The 19581-nt window shown below is 43.6% G+C and overlaps 1 protein-coding gene across 1 annotated transcript in view; it reads left to right on the top strand.

Moving 5' to 3' along the window:
* The first annotated feature begins 6586 nt into the window (after nt 1–6586).
* SAMM50 (SAMM50 sorting and assembly machinery component) overlaps nt 6587–19581 on the top strand; it is a 35629-nt gene continuing 22634 nt past the window's right edge. The window contains exons 1-2 of the mRNA XM_073621944.1: nt 6587–6760; nt 12684–12794. Of these exons, the coding sequence (XP_073478045.1) occupies nt 6740–6760; nt 12684–12794 (132 nt within the window). The 5' untranslated portion in view covers nt 6587–6739. The remainder of the gene's footprint in view (nt 6761–12683; nt 12795–19581) is intronic.

Genomic DNA, 19581 nt, shown 5'->3' with positions numbered 1-19581 from the left:
CCACAGGCGATGCTTTGAAAATTTTTACAGGTTACCAGTTTAGCGTTAGAGGAGGTCTAGTGCAAGAATTGTTGCACAAGCTCTAACGCACGTGGTGATACCTCACATGTGTGGTTTGAACGGTGTTTACATATGTGGGCAGGACTTGCGTGTGCGTTCACTTCTGAGCGCAAGCTACCGGGGACGGGTGTTTTAAAAAAAAAATGTGTTTTTATTTTACTTAACTTTTATTTTATTTTGACACTTTTACATTTTTATTTATTTATTTTTTTGATCACTTTTATTCCTATTACAAGTATGTAAACATCCCTTGACAACCCCATTGAATCTGTCACAGGTCCTCTTTATGGAGAGATGTGGGGTCATTAAGACCCCACATATCTCCTCCAGGCTGGAAAGCATGAGGTCGGTGAAAAAAATTCACCGATCTCATGCTGATAACCGTGATCGCAGGTTTGTTGACATCCGGGAACCCGGGCGTGACGTCCTAACATCGCGCCCGGGTCGCCGACGGTCATAGAGATGACTGGTGACCGCAGTTTAGCTAAAATTGATATCCATTTACCCAAGGACACTACACAAAACTGAAGCATGGTTGGTGTGAGGAGGTGTTATAGGACCTAGGGCTGGGGTGAGTGTGAAATTTATACCTCGGGGGGGCCTGGAGTACTTCAAGTTTGGGGGCCCTTCAACATAGAAATTACATTTTATATGACAAATAAGTGAACTGAAATTAATACTAAACTGCACTTGTTCTAAAATATATATAAGTTGGGTTCCTGAAGAAGACACTTGTCTGAATTTTTTTTTTTTTTTTTTCCTCATTGTTATTGAGTAAGAATACACATTACACAGGTAATTGGAACTAGCAAGTAATACATCCGTTATGCATCACACTACAATATTTACAGTGCGTCCGGAACATATTCAAAGCGCTTTACTACTTACGCATGTTACAGCCTTATTCCAAAATGGATTAAATTCAATATTTTTCTCAAAATTCTACAAACTATACCCCTTAATGACAATGTGAAAGAAGTTCTCCCATTCTTCTTTGCAGGCCCTCTCGAGCTCCATCAGGTTGGATGGGGAGCATCGGTGTACAGCCATTTTCAGATACCTCCAGAGATGTTCAAGTCTTGGCTGTGGTTGGGACACTCAAGGACATTCAGAGTTGTCCTATAGCCACTCCTTTTGTTATCTTGGCTGTGTGCTTAGGGTTGTTGTCCTGTTGGAAGATTTAACCCTCACCCCAGTCTGAGGTCCAGAGTGCTCTGGAGCAGATTTTCATCAAGGATGTCTCTTCACATTGCTGCATTAATCTTTCCCTCAATCCTGACTAGTCTCCTAGTTCCTGCTTTTGAAAAACATCCACACAGCATGATGCTGCCACCACCATGCTTCACTGTAGGGATGGTATTGGCCAGGTGATGAGCGGTGCCTGGTTTCCTTCAGACATAGCACTTGCCATTCAGGCCAAAGAGTTCAATCTTTGTTTCAGCAGACCATAGAATTTTGTTTCTCATGGTCAGAGTCCTTCAGGTGCCTTTTGGCAAACTTCAGGTGGGCTGTCATGTTTCTTTTACTGAGTGGCTTCCATCTGGCCTCTCTACCATACAGGCATGATTGGAGGAGTACTGCAGAGATGCTTGTTCTCTCTACACAGAGAAACACTGGAGCTCTGTCAGAGTGACCATCTGGTTCTTGGTCACCTCCCTGACTAAGGTCCTTCTCCCCCGATTGCTCAGTTTGGCTGGGTGGCCCGCTCTAGGAAGAGTCCTGGTGGTGCCAAACTTCTTCCATTTACGGATGATGGAGGCCACTGTGCTCATTGGGGTGATTTGCTGTACCCTTCCCCAGATCTGTGCCTCGATTTAATCCTGTCTTGGAGGTCTACAGACAATTCCTTGAACGTCATGGCTTGATTTGTGCTCTGACATGCACTATTAACTGTGGGACCTTATATAGACAGGTGTGTGCTTTTCCAAATCCTGTCCAATCAACTGAATGTACCACAGATGGACTCCAATCAAGTTGTAGAAACTTCTCATGGATGGTCAGTGGAAACTTGATCCACCTGAACTAAATTTTAAGTATCATGGCAAACGCTGTGAATACTTATGTACGTGTGGGTGTTTTTTTTTTTTTTTTTTTTAATTAAATGGGGTATTTTGAGGAAAATAATGAATTCAATCTGTTTTGGAATAAGGCTATGACATAACAAAATGTGGAAAAAGTGAAGCGCTGTGAATACTTTCTGAATGTACTGAATGGACGAAGTCTTTCTTCCTGCGCTTAGCATCTGCAAATTCTTTAACTAAGACCCCTTTCACACGAGGCGGACTCTGTTTCTACGGAGCCCGCCTCGGTCCACCGGCTCAGCGGGAGATCTCTCCGTTGATCTGCGCTGAGCCGGCGGATGACAGGTCCCTCTCTGCTCACTGAGCGGGGAGGGGCTTGTCAGGCGCCGCTGCCGCCTATGGAGGGATCGGACGAAAACAGACAGGATGTCCGTTTTCGTCAGATCTCACCCGATCCAATCCGCCAGCGACGGACCTGGACGTAGGGCCATCCGTCTGCTTTTAGCGGATCGGACGGGGTCGGATGTCAGCGGACATGTCTCCGTTGACATCCGACGCTCTATAGACTAACATGGATCGCCTGTTCAGGTCCGCTGTCAAAAACTGACAGGCGGACCTGAACGGTCCGATCGTGTGAAAGGGGCCTAACTCATTAAACTGTATCATCTTAAGAACCCTGCTCTCAACAGCCAGTAGGAACAGAGCACTTAGTCTTTCATGGGTCATCGCTATGGTTGCCACTTCATCCCTTTAAACCCGAACACATATTCATTACACAGGTTCTGTGGCAGATTAAGGTGGTAATTAAACTCACTTGGTGCCTTATCTGCATTTAATTAGCCTCAGAACCTGTATAATTCATATGTGTTCTTGTTTAAAGGGATAAGGAGGCAACTCTAGTCATCGCGGTTCTCAGATAATTCTTGATCAGTGATTATTTGCTGTATGCTCGAACAACTAGTGACTATCATGCTCAAATATATTGAAAGAACTACATTAAGGTATTAGCAAATGGCAAAAAACAGAAGGGGATTTAACATTTCTTCACTTTATCTAATAATATTTTTTGATAGGATGAGGAAGGGTTAGAACTCCTGGCAGGTTTTACTATCCAGGAGTGCATTAAATTGAAAGGCAAGAGAGGTACAGGCAGTGATAAAAAGCTGACAGGGTTTCTAACCTTTTGCTACTCTATAGAAAGATCAGTGGGACATGTGCCTACAGAGTTCCCCAGGTGACAATAGTACAAAGGCCTACTTAAAGAATCCATTCAATGTATTTCCAACGGGATGGGTCATCACCCTACATTCTGTAGGTGTGGTTACACCTAGTGGAGATTGTACCATCAGACTGCAGTTTGTGGGCAGTGTGTTACAGCACTTCATCTTGCAATGCTTCTTTATTTCAGACACTTCTAACGAATATCCTTTAGGGGCCACAGTAATTTTTTTTTTTTTTTTTTTTTTTATTTTGAAGTTTTAGCTACAAAACAACCTAAATGCCCAAACATTTTTAAATGTTCTAAAAGCAGAGGCCCTGTAGAATAAAAAAAAAATATTGGTCACTTTTTTTTTTTTTTTTTACGTAGCACATCATTTGTGCAAATGTTTATCAAATAAATATTTTTAGGAACTGCTGCTGTTTTCGCATGCATTGCTTTGTTGGATACTCACTTGAATAAATAAAGAATTTGATATATATAAAATTGTGCACACGTATGAAATCACGAAAAAAATGACCCACAGGCGATGCCTTATTAAGGCCAATGCAAATTGTAGCGGTAGTTCTTGCTTCGGCTCTCAGCAACTAGGTGCGGCTGCCGGTCCTGTTTACTACAATGACAGGTCACCAGCAGCAGCAGTTATTCATGGCTCTCTGCACAGCCGGCCATTCCCTGTGGGGCTCTCTGCACAGCCGGCCATTCCCTGTGGGGCTCTCTGCACAGCCGGCCATTCCCTGTGGGGCTCTCTGCACAGCCGGCCATTCCCTGTGGGGCTCTCTGCACAGCCGGCCATTCCCTGTGGGGCTCTCTGCACAGCCGGCCATTCCCTGTGGGGCTCTCTGCACAGCCGGCCATTCCCTGTGGGGCTCTCTGCACAGCCGGCCATTACCTGTGGGGCTCTCTGCACAGCCGGCGATTGCCTGTGGTGATTGCTGCTGGATGCACACAAAGTGCACCCACTAGTTCTGTTGATGCTTACAGGGTGGCCCCATTCACTTGAATGGGTTGTGCTCAGCAGGCTCTACACCCAAAGAAAGCAACAGGTTAAAACTCCTGCAATGGCATTTGTACACCCCTGGGCACTGCTTCTGCAGCTAAAGGGGGGGACTGTAAAAACACGGCTCAACCGTTAGTGAGAATGAGGCCTAAAAGATACAGATTGATGATGCTCCATATTTATTAATACATCATTCAGCAAGGGGAATTTACTAAGACTGCAGTGGCCAGAGACTTGAGCAAGCAAACACATGGCAAACAATCAGCTTCTAGCTTTCATACATTGCATACTAAGCACAGCTGCTCCAGATTCTGTCAACCTCAGTTTTGCTGAATTCTCCCCTATCTATTTTTATAACTGCGAGCAGTGGAAGTACCTAAACTTGACTTGGCTTCATCCTCCTACAATCCACAGCACAATCTGTACAACAGAGCTCAGAGATGGGGGAGGAAGAAGCAACACAAGCAGCCAATCAGGTGTGCTGCACTGCAGGTAGCATGCCAATAGGAGGATAGAGCAGAGTGACAGAGAGATGAGCTCATCAGTCTGCTGCTTCTCCTTTCACTGTCCAGTCACAGGCTGGGGAAGGCAATCTGTAAATGAAACTGCAGCAGGTCCTACCAAAATGGCAGAGCGGTGTCAATCTCAGGACTGGATGGGTAGAAATACAAATCCTTTGACAGATAATACAGCTCTCGTATACAGTATGTACTGTATTTCATATGTGTATTTAAAGGGGGATTAAACATTCCTATCTTTTCCAGCTAGCGAAGATCCCATTTTAGCCTTTGTTTGATCTGCAGTTGTCATAGTGCTGCACATGTGATCAGCTATGACACCAGCCATTTGATGGCTTGACAGTTCAGTTGAGAGCTGACATAGGCACACTGGTAACTGTGACAGTTATTCATGGAAAGCCTTGAATGTAAGGCTGGGTTCACACCTATGCGAATTGGATGCATCTCCGCATCCAATTCGCATGACAGGAGATTGTGACGGCTCTCGTTCTGGGTGGACATCATATGATGGCGCACCCGAACGGCTGCTCCTGCCATGTGTTGCTAGGACATGGCGCGACCCCGATGTGCTGATGCGGCTCTTTAATCATGTGATCGGCTGTGTCCAATCACAACCGGTCACATGTAAACAAGGAAGTGCCGGTAATTGGCTCTCCTCACCTCACAATCACAGAGTGTGTGGCAAGGAGAGCCGATCAGCAGCATTTCCTAGCAGGGGACAGTGAGAGATGTAATCAGGGCACTGATGATCAGTGCCCTGATTACATTAGAGCGCCGCCAGTGTCAGCAACCCATGCCAACCAGTGCCAGCAAACAATGCCCACCAGTGCCAACAATCAGTCCCCAACACAGCCAGAAATCAGTGCCCATTAGTGATACCAGTCAGTGCTGGCTTTCAATGCTGCCCATCAATGCCACCCATTAATGCCCATTAGTGTCGCTTATCCATGCCGCCAACAGTGCCCACCAGTGCCGGCTATCAGGGCCCATCAGTGCCACCTATCAGTGCCCACCAATCAATGCCCACCAGAGCCGCCTATCAGTGCCCATGAGTGCAGAATATTAGTGCCTCCTCATCAGTGCCACCTAATCAGTGCCCATCAGTGCCACCTCATCAACACACAACAGTGAAGGAGAAAAATTACTTATTAACATTTACTGACAGAAACTAACAAAAACTTTTTTTTTTTTTTCAACATTTTCGGTCTTTTTTTTTAGGTAAAAAATAAAAATCCTACCCTGTTTCCCCGAAAATAAGACCTAGCGTGATTGTCAATATGGCTGCAATATAAGCCCTACCGTTTCCCCAAAAATAAGCCCTACCCTGAAAATAAGACCTACAAGGACTTTAACTAGGGTTTATTTGGTGGGTAGGGCTTATATTGCAGCCATCACCGACAATCACGCTAGGTCTTATTTTCAGGGAAACGGGGGTAGCAGTGATTAAATACCACCAAAAGAAAGCTCTATTTGTGTGAAGAAAATCATAACAATTTCACATGGTTACAGTGTAGCATGACCACGCAATTGTCATTCAAAGTGTGACAGCGCTGAAAAATGGCCTGGGCAGGAAGGGAGTAAAAGTGCCCGGTAGATAAGTGGTTAATGCATCAGGAATAATACTATCTCCTCTCCTGTTGTATGGCTGATACTGTGATCATCATTCTTCTTATTATCTCTTTCTCTCTCTTTCTCCCCTGCATTACACGCGGCACCCGCCCCTTGGCACTGTCACGTGATCACAGTCAGCCTTAGTGACACGCCATTGGCCTCCTTTCTCCAATGAGAGCGCGTAATGGGCGGGGACTGGCGGGGTGTCATGGCGGCCTCCAGTACCCGGTGACAGCGCTGTGTCCGGCCGCTGTGTGGAGGTGACAGTTGGGGTCAGAGCGGGGAGCGGCGCCTGGGACACACCGGAGACATGGGGACGGTGCACGCCCGGGTGAGGATATGGGGTGCCGGCTGTGTTCACATTATAGGGATGGGAGGAATGGGATTGCTCTACACACAGGGGACGCTTTATTGTGTGTTTATAGAGGGTCCTCACATGATGTCTATGGTGGGGCCTCTACAGGATGAATGATGGTTGATGTCAGTCTGATAAACACCATGGCCGCCATTGTTGGCCTCCCTCTCTGTCTGTGTCTTCCTTGGATCCATCCGTCTACACCTCATGACAGCCAGGCAATTAGCATTCCCCAAAACAGATAACAGCCTCAAGTTTTCCCTCATGACACGGTCCCTTTTTTTATTTTTATACTATTAAGGGGGCAGTGGCTGTCTCCTATGGCAGATTCTCCTGCACTTCCTGTCCCGGAGACACAACAGGAAGTGAGAAGAAATCTCTGAGGCTTCTTTTTGCTTCTCTACATTCTTACAATGATATTCCCTCTGGGTACAACTCCAGTCCTTGTCATGTGGTACTGAGGGCGAGCCCCCCTCCCCCCCCCCCCACTGCCGGAGCTCCGCCTCTGCAGAATGACCCGGGGATTGGCCGTAGAGGGGGCAGTGCAGGTATTTGAAGGTGCTAACAGGTGACTACCTAATAGCAGGTTTTTCTTTCCTTGAAATGATCAAACTTCTTCCAAGGTTCATTCACATTGGTGTATATTACTTACACAGGATCTGATAGCAGCGAGATCCTGTGTGCATAGTTGTGTGCATGTGACTTTATGCAATGTTTACATGCATCCAATGTATGTGGAACCCATAGGCCACTGCTCAGGGCCGACATGTAAATATCCACCGATGTGCAGCCAGCGGCACCACGGATTACGCACTTAATCCTCGTACACACAATTGGACTTTCCGCCAGGAAATGTTCGATGACAGGTTGTTGGCGGTAAATCCGACCGTTTTTGCGCTCCATCGGACAATTGGCGGATTTTCCGCAGACAAATGTTGGATAGCAGGTTTTAAAATTTTCCATGGACAAATGTGTGTTGTCGGATTTTCCGAGCGTGTGTACACAAGTCCGTCAGACAAAAGTCCAAAGTACAAACACACATGCTCAGAAGCAAGGACGAGCCGGAAACGGTCAGTCTTGTAAAACTAGCATTCGTAATGGAGAATTAACATTCATGACGTGGCAAATTATGAAATCTCGAAATGCAGTGCACAATTCTCTTCTTCTTTAATGGGATAATAATGAAGCTGCTTTGCTGGTGATACTGATGGAGTTATTACAAGCTAATTTTCAAAGGCTTTTTTTTTCTAGTGATATCAAGAATATTATTATGGTGTGCGTGTGTTTTTTTTTTTTTTTTTGTTTTTTTTGTTAATTATTTGGTCAAGTTACCACAACACCATTATCCCGTAGTTTTTAGGATCAAAGATACAACTATGTTGGTGTCCCTTGTTCATTTTACATTGTATTTTTTAAAATGTAACTGTCTACTCCCAAACTGTCATTTGAAGTAAAAAACGTAGCCAAGTATTATTCTACACAATTTTTTTTTCTTGTGCATTTAAAAAAAGAAAACAAATAAAATTAGACATGCTATCTGCCAATAGAACTTAACAAAAAGTGCATTCTATGCATCCAAAAATATAGAAAATATACCAAATCAAATCATTATTCAACCAAAAAAATGATGTCAAAGCAACAACTCCAAGGCCAATAATATAAAACACGTTATCTCCTCCGATTCCACAACATGTCTGACGAACTGAAAAGCGTGAAAACAAAAGCATAAATCAACACTCACCAAACGTCTACTAACAAAAAATTAACAGAAGGAGCCCAAAGGGTGGCGCTAAAGAGCTTAAAAACAACGTAGTACGTCACTACGTTCGTAATTGTTGGCTAACAATTGTATGCCGTGTGTATGCAAGACAAGTTTGGGCCAATGCCCTTCGGACAAAATTCCACAGTTTTGTTATCCAATCCAATCGTGTGTACGAGGCTTAAGAATGAGCTCAGCTGACATTGAACAATTGAAGGCCGAGGTCATTCTGCACATACATCACAACTAAACCCTCCTGTCCTTTTCAGCAAAGGAAGCTGCCATCTTGTGCCTAGTACACACATCAGAAAATCACATGAAAAATACTACTTTTGGTATAATCAGATGATTAGTACACAGCTTTCCAGAACCGATCACGACAGTTCACCCGAAGCTATCAGAAGGGACAAACCTGAACATGTTTCTTGTATAATACCAGAACGAAGGATATTCATTTTCATCTGAAAAAAATCCAAAGACCATGCATGCTCAAAAATGGAAATACAATAAATCACTTTTAGGCCCCTTTCACACTGGGGCGGGGGCGGCGTCGGCGGTAAAGCAGCGGTTTTACCCCCCTGCTAGCGGCCGAGAAGGGGTTAAAAACCACCGTAAAGCGCCTCTGCAGAGGCGCTTTGCCGGTGGTATAGCCGCGCCGTCCCATTGATTTCAATGGGCAGGAGCGGTAAAGGAGCGGTATACACTCCGCTCCTTCACCGCTCCGAAGATGCTGCTGGTAGGACTTTTTTTACCGTCCTGCTGGCGCACCGCTCCAGTGTGAAAGCCTCGAGGGCTTTCACACTGGATACAAAGCAGCGGCACTTCCGGGTCGGTTTGCAGGAGCTATTATTAGCGCAATAGCGCCTGCAAACCGCCCCAGTGTGAAAGGACCCTTACAGTTGTATTCCGTCATACGAGGCAGTTCGCACCACAAAAACACACTCCAGATCCGTTGATGCATTTCTGCATGCCCAGTTTTAATGCGTTTTTGGCACCTCTTGGTGCACTTTTGATGCGTTTCCGGATGCATTACAGATGCTTTTTCTTCACTGTACTGGGGTCCAGTGCATTTTTGCTGCGTTCCAGTGAATTCGGTGCGTTTTACTGCGTTCCAGTGCAGAAAAAATGCAATAGGTTCTACTTTATTTTTTTGGAACTGAGTCCACTGGTGTGAACTATGACATTGTAAACCATATAACCTGCTTTCTATGCGTTTTTGATACAGAAAAAAAAAACGCACTGAACTGCATGTGGTGTGAGCTGGCCTTACGAGAATTTTCATACCTTTAGTGACCTCGTCATTTTCAACATGACACTAGCATGCAAAAAAAAATGGAGGATCATTCAGACGATATTCTTATCATGTGTACAAGGCTTTAGCCTCTGCTTGATCTGCACCTGAAATGATGCTGCACATGTGATCAGTTATCACACCAGACATTTGACAGTTTGGTAGCGAGCACAAGCAATGTGACAGTTGGCTATTCCTGGCATTTTTTTTTTTTTTCTCGATGTGTTTAGTTCCACTTTAACTTATTCAGGGGGAGATGTAAACATGTATAATGTGTTGTCTCCGGCAATGCATTTATAGTTGCCTGTCGGCACTGAGCAACGGCCAGTAGGGGCCATCTATGCTGAACTCCTGTTTACATATATACAGCCTAAAAGACAGCTCATATGCAGGACCGTGAACACAGATTTTTCTAGTTTGGTTTACACCACTAAACGCTGTGGACCAGAACAGAGCAGTGTGACAGACTCCTTGGCACACAATACAGCTGCCTTCAGATCCATGGAAACTTCAGATCTGTATGCAGCAAATTGTACAGCTGTGTTTGTGAGCATCAAATGGGACATGCTGGGATTGCAGCATACAGCAGCACTTATGCCTTGCAACATAGTGGTCCTGGTTTCCCACAAACGCTGGGGAATATTTATCAGAACCGTCTCATTGTTTGCAGTTGCTAATGTGACTATGAAAATGATCATATCATTTCATATTCAAAAACAGAAAATCAGCACAAGGGACATAATTTACAGGATGTGTCCCTTGTGTTGATTTCTCTGCTGTAAGTAGTAACTCTCCTTCTTCCTGCCCACACCACTCTAATCTTTCAATGTGGCGGGGGTTTATACAACAAATGGACTGTCACAGGCTCTCAGCAAAAGTGCCCAACTATGCCCTTCTTTTCCACACAGCTCCTCCATTCATGGAAGCCATACTATAGCTTCTATGAATTGAACACGATCTGAGTCGGGGGGGGGGGGGGGGGAGCTATTCAGACATCAGCTGCCTGTCATTAATCTTTAGATCACTATCCATTCATAAAAGCTGCAGTATGTATTCTATGAATGGTGGAAATGGAAGGTATAGACAGACTCTCTTGATGAGAGCTTGTGACAGCCCATTGGTTGTATGAACCCCCCTGTACTGGAAGAATATCCGGCAGGGGGTAGTGGGTGATGGGTGTAGGACAGAGTAGAATTAATACTAACAGCAGAGGAATCGACACAAGGGGCACATGCTTCTGTAGGTTATGTCCCTTGTGCTGTTTTTTTATTTATTTTATTTTATTTTGGCTACACTTGGGCTGTAAACACACAGATATGATCATTTTCATGGCGTCTAATTTATCACACAAATTGCATCCCAAAAACCAATCTGTCCCTAATGTGCATTGTGATAAAAGAAGTGTCACATTAGCAACTGCAAACAATGAGACTGTTCTAATCACTCTTTCCCAGTGTTTGTGGGAAGCCAGGACCCCTATTGTGTAGGTTCTTCATAGCGTTTCTAAGTTCTTTGACAAATTTGAGGCAAGCTTTCATTACTAAGTAAGCGCTTGCTTTTGAGGCACAAAAAAGAAAGGAGGCAGATAGTCACACTATTGGACAAAACTAGAACTCTCACTTTGGTGGCGAAACCGACCCAAAGATTTAAGCTAACGTATTTGCACACAAATTGCACATTAATTGATCCGCAGCTTTGTTAAAGCACAACTCCAGGAACATTTTAAATTCTCTTGTTAACTGCTTGTTTGTCGAGGGGAGAAAAGAAACCGGCAGATGATGCTCCCCTACGCTCTGACGGTGGAATGTCCCTTAGCCTACGTTCACATTGGGTCCATTTGAATGCGATTCGATATGTCAAATCTCATGCCAAGTCGGTGTGACTTTGCGGTGCTGCACGAATTCCCCAAAATAGTTCCTGCACTTTTGGTGACTTCGGGGGCGATTTCAATAGACATCTGTGCACAAACAGATGTCTCTCAAATTGCTCTCGAAGTTGGACTGAAATGCCGGTTTGAAATTGTGCAAGTTCAGCTAAACTGGCACGATTTCAAACCCACCCACGGTGTGAACGAGGGCGTAGTGTCCATGCATCCAATGCGGTGCTATGCACAGTGCTTTGGTCTTGATGACATCAGGATCCTAGATTGCTGGAGCATAGAGGAGAAGAGATTTTTTTTTTTTTTTTCTCCTAGACCAGCAATTATCCATTGCAGTGCGGGCTCATCCCCGCTGCAAGGGATCATTTTTTTTAGTCGCCTGGAGTTGGGCTATAATAATCCCCCTCTGTCTCTGTGGAATTTAATTCTTCTACCTTTTGTGTGGGTTTCCTCTTAGAACTCCAATATCCTGTAACAGCCCAAAAAAACCCTTGATTGGTTAGCTGGCTTCCATTAAAACGGTCCCTTTTGGTTGTGCACAGAACTGTGCCAGTGGTGGATGCCACCTGAGGTGGCCAAGCCGCACAGCATTGCATCATTTGTTCTTGTACAGGTGGCACCATAACAATTGGGGATGCTGTGCAGCCCAGGGACTGAACATGGACTGAGTGTCCCCATCTGTCTCCATGAGCGTTGCCTCTATTGGCCTCATGGGTGGCACAGCTCTGGATGTGTTTGACTCAAGGTCATCAGATTGTGAGCTCCTCTGGGGACAGAGACTGATGTGAATGCTTCAGTGTTCTCTGAAGTATCAATGTGCTAAGTGAGTAAATGATTTATTCAAAGACCTCTTAATATGATTGCATGTTGTCCTTATTTTTTATGAACTTTATTATAAACAGTTATGTATGTATATTTCTTCCAGTCTATCATTGTTGCAAGTGTTATAATTTAATTAATTCCTTTTTAGAGCCTGGATCCCCTTCCAATGGATGGGCCAGATTTTGGAAATGCTAGCGATGACAACGATCTGGTAGAGGTGGAGCCTCAAAAGAGGCAAGAAATTTTAGAAAATAAAGATGTAAGTACAAGGAAATATATTTTTTAAATAAACACTATGATTTTAAAATAAAGGAAAGGAAAATACATCTGAAATTGAAACTATTTAATGCAACTCTGTTACAAGAATGCAAATTTGTAAATACAGCCATCCTCCTGTAAAGAATGGATTTTTATATGTCTCTGATGTTTGCGCTGTTAAAGAGCTGAAGCTTTTTGAAGAATTTTTATGATCCAAAGTGTTACTAAACCCAGGACCCTGCATTCACTTATATCTGGTCTCCCACTGTACACAGAACATGGAAATGCAAATTATTTTAGTAAAAATACAGTTGGGAAAATTACCGTATTTATCGGCGTATAACACGCACCTTAACTTTAAGAGGGACGTTTCAGAAAAAAACCTTACATTTTAAAATAAGGGTCAGTGCCCATCAATGCAGCCTGATCTATGCCCATCTGCAGCCTCTAGCATGCCTATCATTGCAGCCTGTTTAGTACACATCTGCAAACTCGCCTTTGCCGATGATTGCAGCCGCGCCAGTGCTGGATTACACAGATCCGTGATCTCCTGTGTATCTGGCGCTCAGTCACTCACAGTCCTGTCCGGCTCATATGATGGACAGAACAGTGGTCCAATGCTGGGCCAGGGGGGCGGGACTGTGTGTGACTGAGCGACGGATACATAGGAGATCGCAGTTGTGTGTAATCCAGCGGCGCTCGTCCCCTCCTTACACGCCGATAAATACGGTATTTCATCCTCTGCAGATTTTGTAAGTTTACCCACAAAGAAATGAAGCGTCTATAATTTTTATCATAGGTGTATTTTAAATGGTAGAGACAGAATATCAACCAAAAAGCCAGAAAAAAAAAACACGATACAAATGTTATAAATTGAGTCGCAGTTGAGTGAGTAAAATAAGTATTTGATCATTAAGCAAAACATGAATTCGTACTTGGTGGAGAAACCCTTGTTAACAAGCACCGAGGTAAGGTGTTTCTTGTAGTTGGTTACCAGGTTTGCACATATCTTGGGAGGGATTTTGGTCCACTCTTCTTTACAGATCTTCTCTAAATTCTTTTTTTCTCAAAAAAAAAGTTTTTATTGAGCACAGAAAGTACATGTACATACATGGTTCAGAGCAAAACAGCTATATATGAACTGCCAATTCCAACATATATAATATGATATAGTATAATATAATCTGTCAAATTTGCTACTCTTACCCCTGTGCTGATAGATACGCTTTTCTAATTGGATAGTATCACCCATTTGGGCAATCCACTCCTGCAGTGTAGGGGGTTCTGTGGATTTCCAATGTCTCAGGATTAATTTCCGAGCCTGGAAAAGGGCCCTCGCCACAGCCTGTCTGGGTGTCTTCCAATGGGCGTGCATCTAGTATACCTAATAGACAGTGTTTAGGGTCAGCAGGGATCTGTTGACCCTAAAAAAGGGGTTGGGCGCCACGTCCAGCAACATAAGAGAGGATTTAGTCCAATTTATGACTAGACCAGAGTATTCCCCAAACTCCCGTATCACCATCATTGCCTCTCGTAGGGAAGTGGATGTATCACCGAGGAACAGCATTGTATCGTCAGCATACATTATTATTTTTTCATGGAGTTCCCCATACCTAAATCCCTGTATAGAAGTATTGGAATGGACCAAAGCAGCCAGGGGCTCTATGGCCAGGGCAAACAACAGAGGGAACAGGGGGCAGCCCTGTCTCGTACCTCTGTGTAGTTTAAAACTCTGGGATATTTGGCCTCCCTCTCTGATGTGTGCTATCGGTGTACAGTATAGCAGCTGAACACATGAGATAAATCTATCCCCAAACCCAAATTTGCGCGTGACTGCCCAGAGATAGTTCCATTCAATGCTAGCGAAGCCTTGTGGCCATCAAGGGACAGCAGTGCTCGGTCCCCGCCATTATCCGCTGGTGATTGGATATTGAGGAAGAGTCGTCGCAAATTAATGGCTGTCGATTTTTGGAGCATAAATCCGGATTGATCTGAATAGATGGTTGAGGAAATTACTTTATAGAGACGTAATGCCAGGACTTTCGCCAAAATCTTGATGTCGTTTTGCAAAATGGAAATAGGGTGATATGAACCTGGGTCAAGGGGATCCTTGTGTGGCTTCAGTATTTAGCACAATTGAGGCTCTAGACATAGATCGGAGAAGCTCCCCCTTCCTCCTAGTCTCATTAAACACTTTCAGCAGTCTAGGTAGTATACACTCTGCATATTGCTTGTAAACTTCTGTAGGTAAACCATCATCCCCTGGGGCCTATGAATTGGGGAATGCACCGGTCGCCAACTGTAGTTCCTTTAGAGTTAAGGGAGCATCCAATTGTTTCCTAGAGGAGGAGGACATGTGAGGGAGTTGTACAGTATTCAGATACTGGTTGAGGGAATCTGTCGTATAGTTTTGTTTGAATTCGTATAGGGAGGAGTAGTAATCTACTAAGGTGGACATTATCTGAAAGGGGGAGTTAGTTACTTGTCCAGTGCCTGTGTGCAACACCCCAATAGAAGGGGACATTTGTTGGGCATGAGCAATTTTGGCTAGGAGGCGACCCGTATGTTTCCCCTCCTCGTAGAAGGCCGACCTGTTGAAAAATCTCTTGTTCTCTGCCGCCGAGGCAGTCATGCGGTTCAGGGCCGCCTGAGTGGCCAGCCATGCTTCTCTATTACTGTCCGGGGGTTCTCAACAAAGGCTTTCTCTGAGTCATCTGCCAATCTTTCCATGTCCTCCCTCTGAGCATTAGTGTTGCGTTTAATTGCTTGAATCTCTCTAATAAAAAATTTCTCTTAGCATCGCCTTAAAGGCTTCCCAAGTAATGTTGATATTTACCTCCTCTGTATGGTTACACCAGAAATCTATAATTTGTGTCACAATTTGCTCGTGTTAGGGGAAGAGATGGAGCCAGAAGGCATTTAACTTCCATGGAGCTCTAGCCAGATCTGATGGCAAGCGTACCTCCAGCTGCACCACCAGTGGAGAATGATCCGACACACTTTGGGGGGCGCATTTAACCTCCAAAATATATCGTTTTGCTGCATGTGAACATATACATAAGTCTATAGATATACTTTATTGTCATTGTATACATACAACAAAATTTTTCCAGGTACTCTTTATAGCAGCAATAAAACACTTCTCAACAAAACCACACACACATACTCCTTGTACATATCTATTTAAATATATCAAAATATAAAATGTTATTTAAAAATAAATAAATAAAAGAATATTGAATTCCACATAAAATTCCTAAAACACTGTACCTGATGAGATTATGGACAATACGGCCCTAGGGAAAAAAAACTATGCTTTAAGCGATTAGTGTGCCTTTTAAGTGTTCTATATCTTTTCCCTGATGGCAATGGGACAAACACACTGTAACCTGGATGGGTTGGATCAATACTGATAGCTTTTGCCCGCTTTTTTAATCAGCTGGCATATGCTGTGTCCAATTTCGGTAGCTCTGTTCCTATGATCCGCTGTGCTGTTTTCACCACACGAAACAGGCACTTCTTATCCTCCGCCCTGCAGCTGGCATACCACACTACAGCGCAGTGGAGAAGAATACTCTCAATGGTACAATGATAGAAATTGACCAGAAGCCTTTAGGGCAATCCAGCCTGCTTCAGTCTCAGAAGGAAAAACCTTCTCTGCTGCGCTTTTTTCACTAAAAAAAAAAAGTATTTGGAGACCATGACAAATCCCTTGTAATATGCACTCCCAAAAATGTAATAATGTCCACCCTTTCCACCTCCTCACCACCTATATAAACCAGGCAATGATTGATCTTTCTTGATCTCCTATAATCCACTATTATTTCTATAGTTTTTGCCATATTGAGTATTAAATCATTTTCTCTATACCACTCAACCAAATGTTGAATTTCCTGCCTATAAGCTGTCTCATCATTATCTTGTATGAGTCCCACTAAAGTGGTGTCATCAGCAAACTTCACTATAGTGTTAGACGCATGTATGGGAGTACAGTCGTGCGTGAACAGTGTAAACAGGGCCGGACTTAACACACATCCCTTTGGTACCCCGTTATTCAAAATAATAGTGTTATGCCACGTACACACGACCGGACTTTACGGCATACTTGGTCCGGCGGACCGGAGTCCGTCAGACAATTCCATCGTGTGTGGGCTCCAGCTGACTTTTTTTTCCCCAAAAGTTCGACGGACCTAGAAATGAAACCTGTTTCAAATCTTTTCGACGGACTCGAGTCCGGTCGAAAAGTCCGCTCGTCTGTATGCTAGTCCGACGGACAAAAACCGACGCTAGGGCAGCTATTGGCTACTGGCTATGAACTTCCTTGTTTTAGTCTGGTGTACATCATCACGTATGAATCCGTCGCGGCATAAGACGCCTGATCTCTTATTCTCAGCATTTGTGGGCTGTTTGTTAGAAAATCCATAATCCATGAGCGCAGCAATGGACATAGGCCCAAAGCTTTTAACTTTTTCACTAATTTGTCAGGGACTACTATGTTAAATGCAGAGCTAAAATCAATTAATAACATCCTAACGCATGTTTTTGAGTGCTCAAGATGTGTCAAGGCAGCATGCAATGCAATAGCAATGCATCATCTGTGCATCTATTTGCACGATGGGCAAACTGATACTTATCCAGTTCAACAGGAATTCTTGCCTTAAGATGTGATAATACGAGCCTCTCAAAACATTTCATGATGATAGGAGTTAGGACAACTAGGCGATAATCATTTAAGCACGATACCGCTGATTTTTTAGGTATTGGGACAATAGTAGTAGATTTAAAACAAGAAGGTACTGCAGCCTGCTTCAATGACAAATTAAAAATATCAGTAAAAAACACCTGCTAACTGGTCTGCACATCCCCTTAGTATACGGCCTAACACCCTGTCTGGTCCTGCTGCCTTTCTGATGTCAATCTTCCTCAAATTTGACCTGACCTCATGTATTTTTAATACCAATAAATGGTTGTCCTCCACTAGTTCTTTACTATGGGTTTTACATCTCATATTTTGAACCTCAAAGCGAGCAAAAATTGGTTAAAGGTGTCGGGAGCACTTTTACAAACCTGTGTATTCCTAGATTTAAAATCTACCATTGTTTTAATCCCCTTCCACATGCTACAAGAATTTAAAGAATGCTACAAGAATTTTGATTTTCAAAATAAGATTCAATGCGCTGTTTATATCTACGCTTGGCCTCCCTAATGCCTTTCTTTAATTCATTCCGAGCTTTCCTATAGGCCATAGGGTCGCCCGATCCAAAGGCCACATCCCTTGCTCTAAGCTGAGCCCTTACTTTACCATCCAACCAAGGCTTTTGGTTTGGGAATACCTTTTATAGTTTTTGTAACTAGGAACATCTCCATACAAAAGCGAATATAAGCTAGAACAGATGAAACATATTCCTCTAAGTCTGTATCCTGTGCAAATACTTTCCAATCAGTTGATTCAAAGAACTCTTGCAGAAGTGAATTTGACTCCTCGCTCCAAACCTGTATAGTTTTAATATCTTGTTTTGTTCTGCAAACAAGAGGCTTATAACTTGGGATCATCATTAAAGGGGTATGATCTGATAGACCAAGATGTGGCAACAAAGTAGCTTTATATGTACTGGAAAGATTTGTATATACCTGATCTAAAATATTGTTCTCCCTTGTTGGAAAGTGCACTTTTTTATTAAATTTAGGAAGAACCATTTCTAGATCCACATGTTTGAAATTGCCAGCCAAAATCGCAACAACCTCTGGATGTGCATTCAGCTGAATGTTAATAACATCGTATAATTCTTCCCAGAGCCAGCTTAGAATTAACCTGTGTAGGTATGTACACAGCCACAATTATAACATTAGTAAATTCTCTTGGTATAAAAAAGGTCTACATTTTAGCATAAGATATTCCAAATAAAGTGAACAGTATGTCCCGATAATATTGATAGTTGTACTCCATTTATTGTTAACATATATACACACACAGACTACCTCCTTTAGTCTTTCCAGAGTCCGCAGTCCTATGCGCTCAATTGACAGAGCAGCCTGCCAGCTCAATGGCCTCATCAGGTATAGAACCATCCAGCCAGGTCTCTGTGAGGACAGTCACACAGCTATTTAATTTGTGTGTAATAAACCGCAGCCTGAGTTCATCCATCTTGTTTAAAAGAGATCGGCAGTTACTATGAAAAAGGCTTGGCAACACAGGTCTATATGGGCGAGCTTCCATTCTTAATCTTATACCTGCTCTCTTACCCCGTTTCTGTTTCCTATACTTCCGGGGTCTCCCAAGAAAAACATCAGCACCTTCCAACAGTTCCTTTAGATGCTTTAGTGGCAGCCTCAGCACACTCAGCTAAACATGAGCTCTCCTGGGGAAGTTTTAGTGTGCTGCACCTCCACTGCTTAGCTTGTTCCTCTGCACTAAGGCACTAAAGCGTAGTCCTGGCTTCCCATAATACACACAGCATTTTCCTGCCTACAGCAAATAGTCAGCAGCTCCTCTCGCTCATAGCAAACAGTCCTCCTCTCACACTGCTGTAAAGAGCACCCAGCCGCTGCATCTGCATGCGCCGCCATCTTGGTAACAGCTTCAGGAAGTGAGGAAAAAGTCTATGCGTGACAATGAAGAGTGACTCTTGGAAAAGCATGAAAACAGCTTCAACCCCGGGTGTTTTGCTCTCCACAGATCCATCCAACCAACCAACCTCATCCATAAATTTTTTTCAGTGCGGTGTGTTTAGTCCCCCTTCTATTCGTGACTGGTGGATGTTTTTCTAAAATACGGTCTGTGTAACAAT

Source organism: Aquarana catesbeiana, linkage group LG03 (assembly GCF_042186555.1).
Source record: "Aquarana catesbeiana isolate 2022-GZ linkage group LG03, ASM4218655v1, whole genome shotgun sequence".
In the NCBI taxonomy this organism is placed as follows: Eukaryota; Metazoa; Chordata; class Amphibia; order Anura; family Ranidae; genus Aquarana; species Aquarana catesbeiana.
The sequence above is the reverse complement of the archived record's forward strand: the minus strand, read 5'-3'. Positions and strand labels throughout refer to the sequence as shown.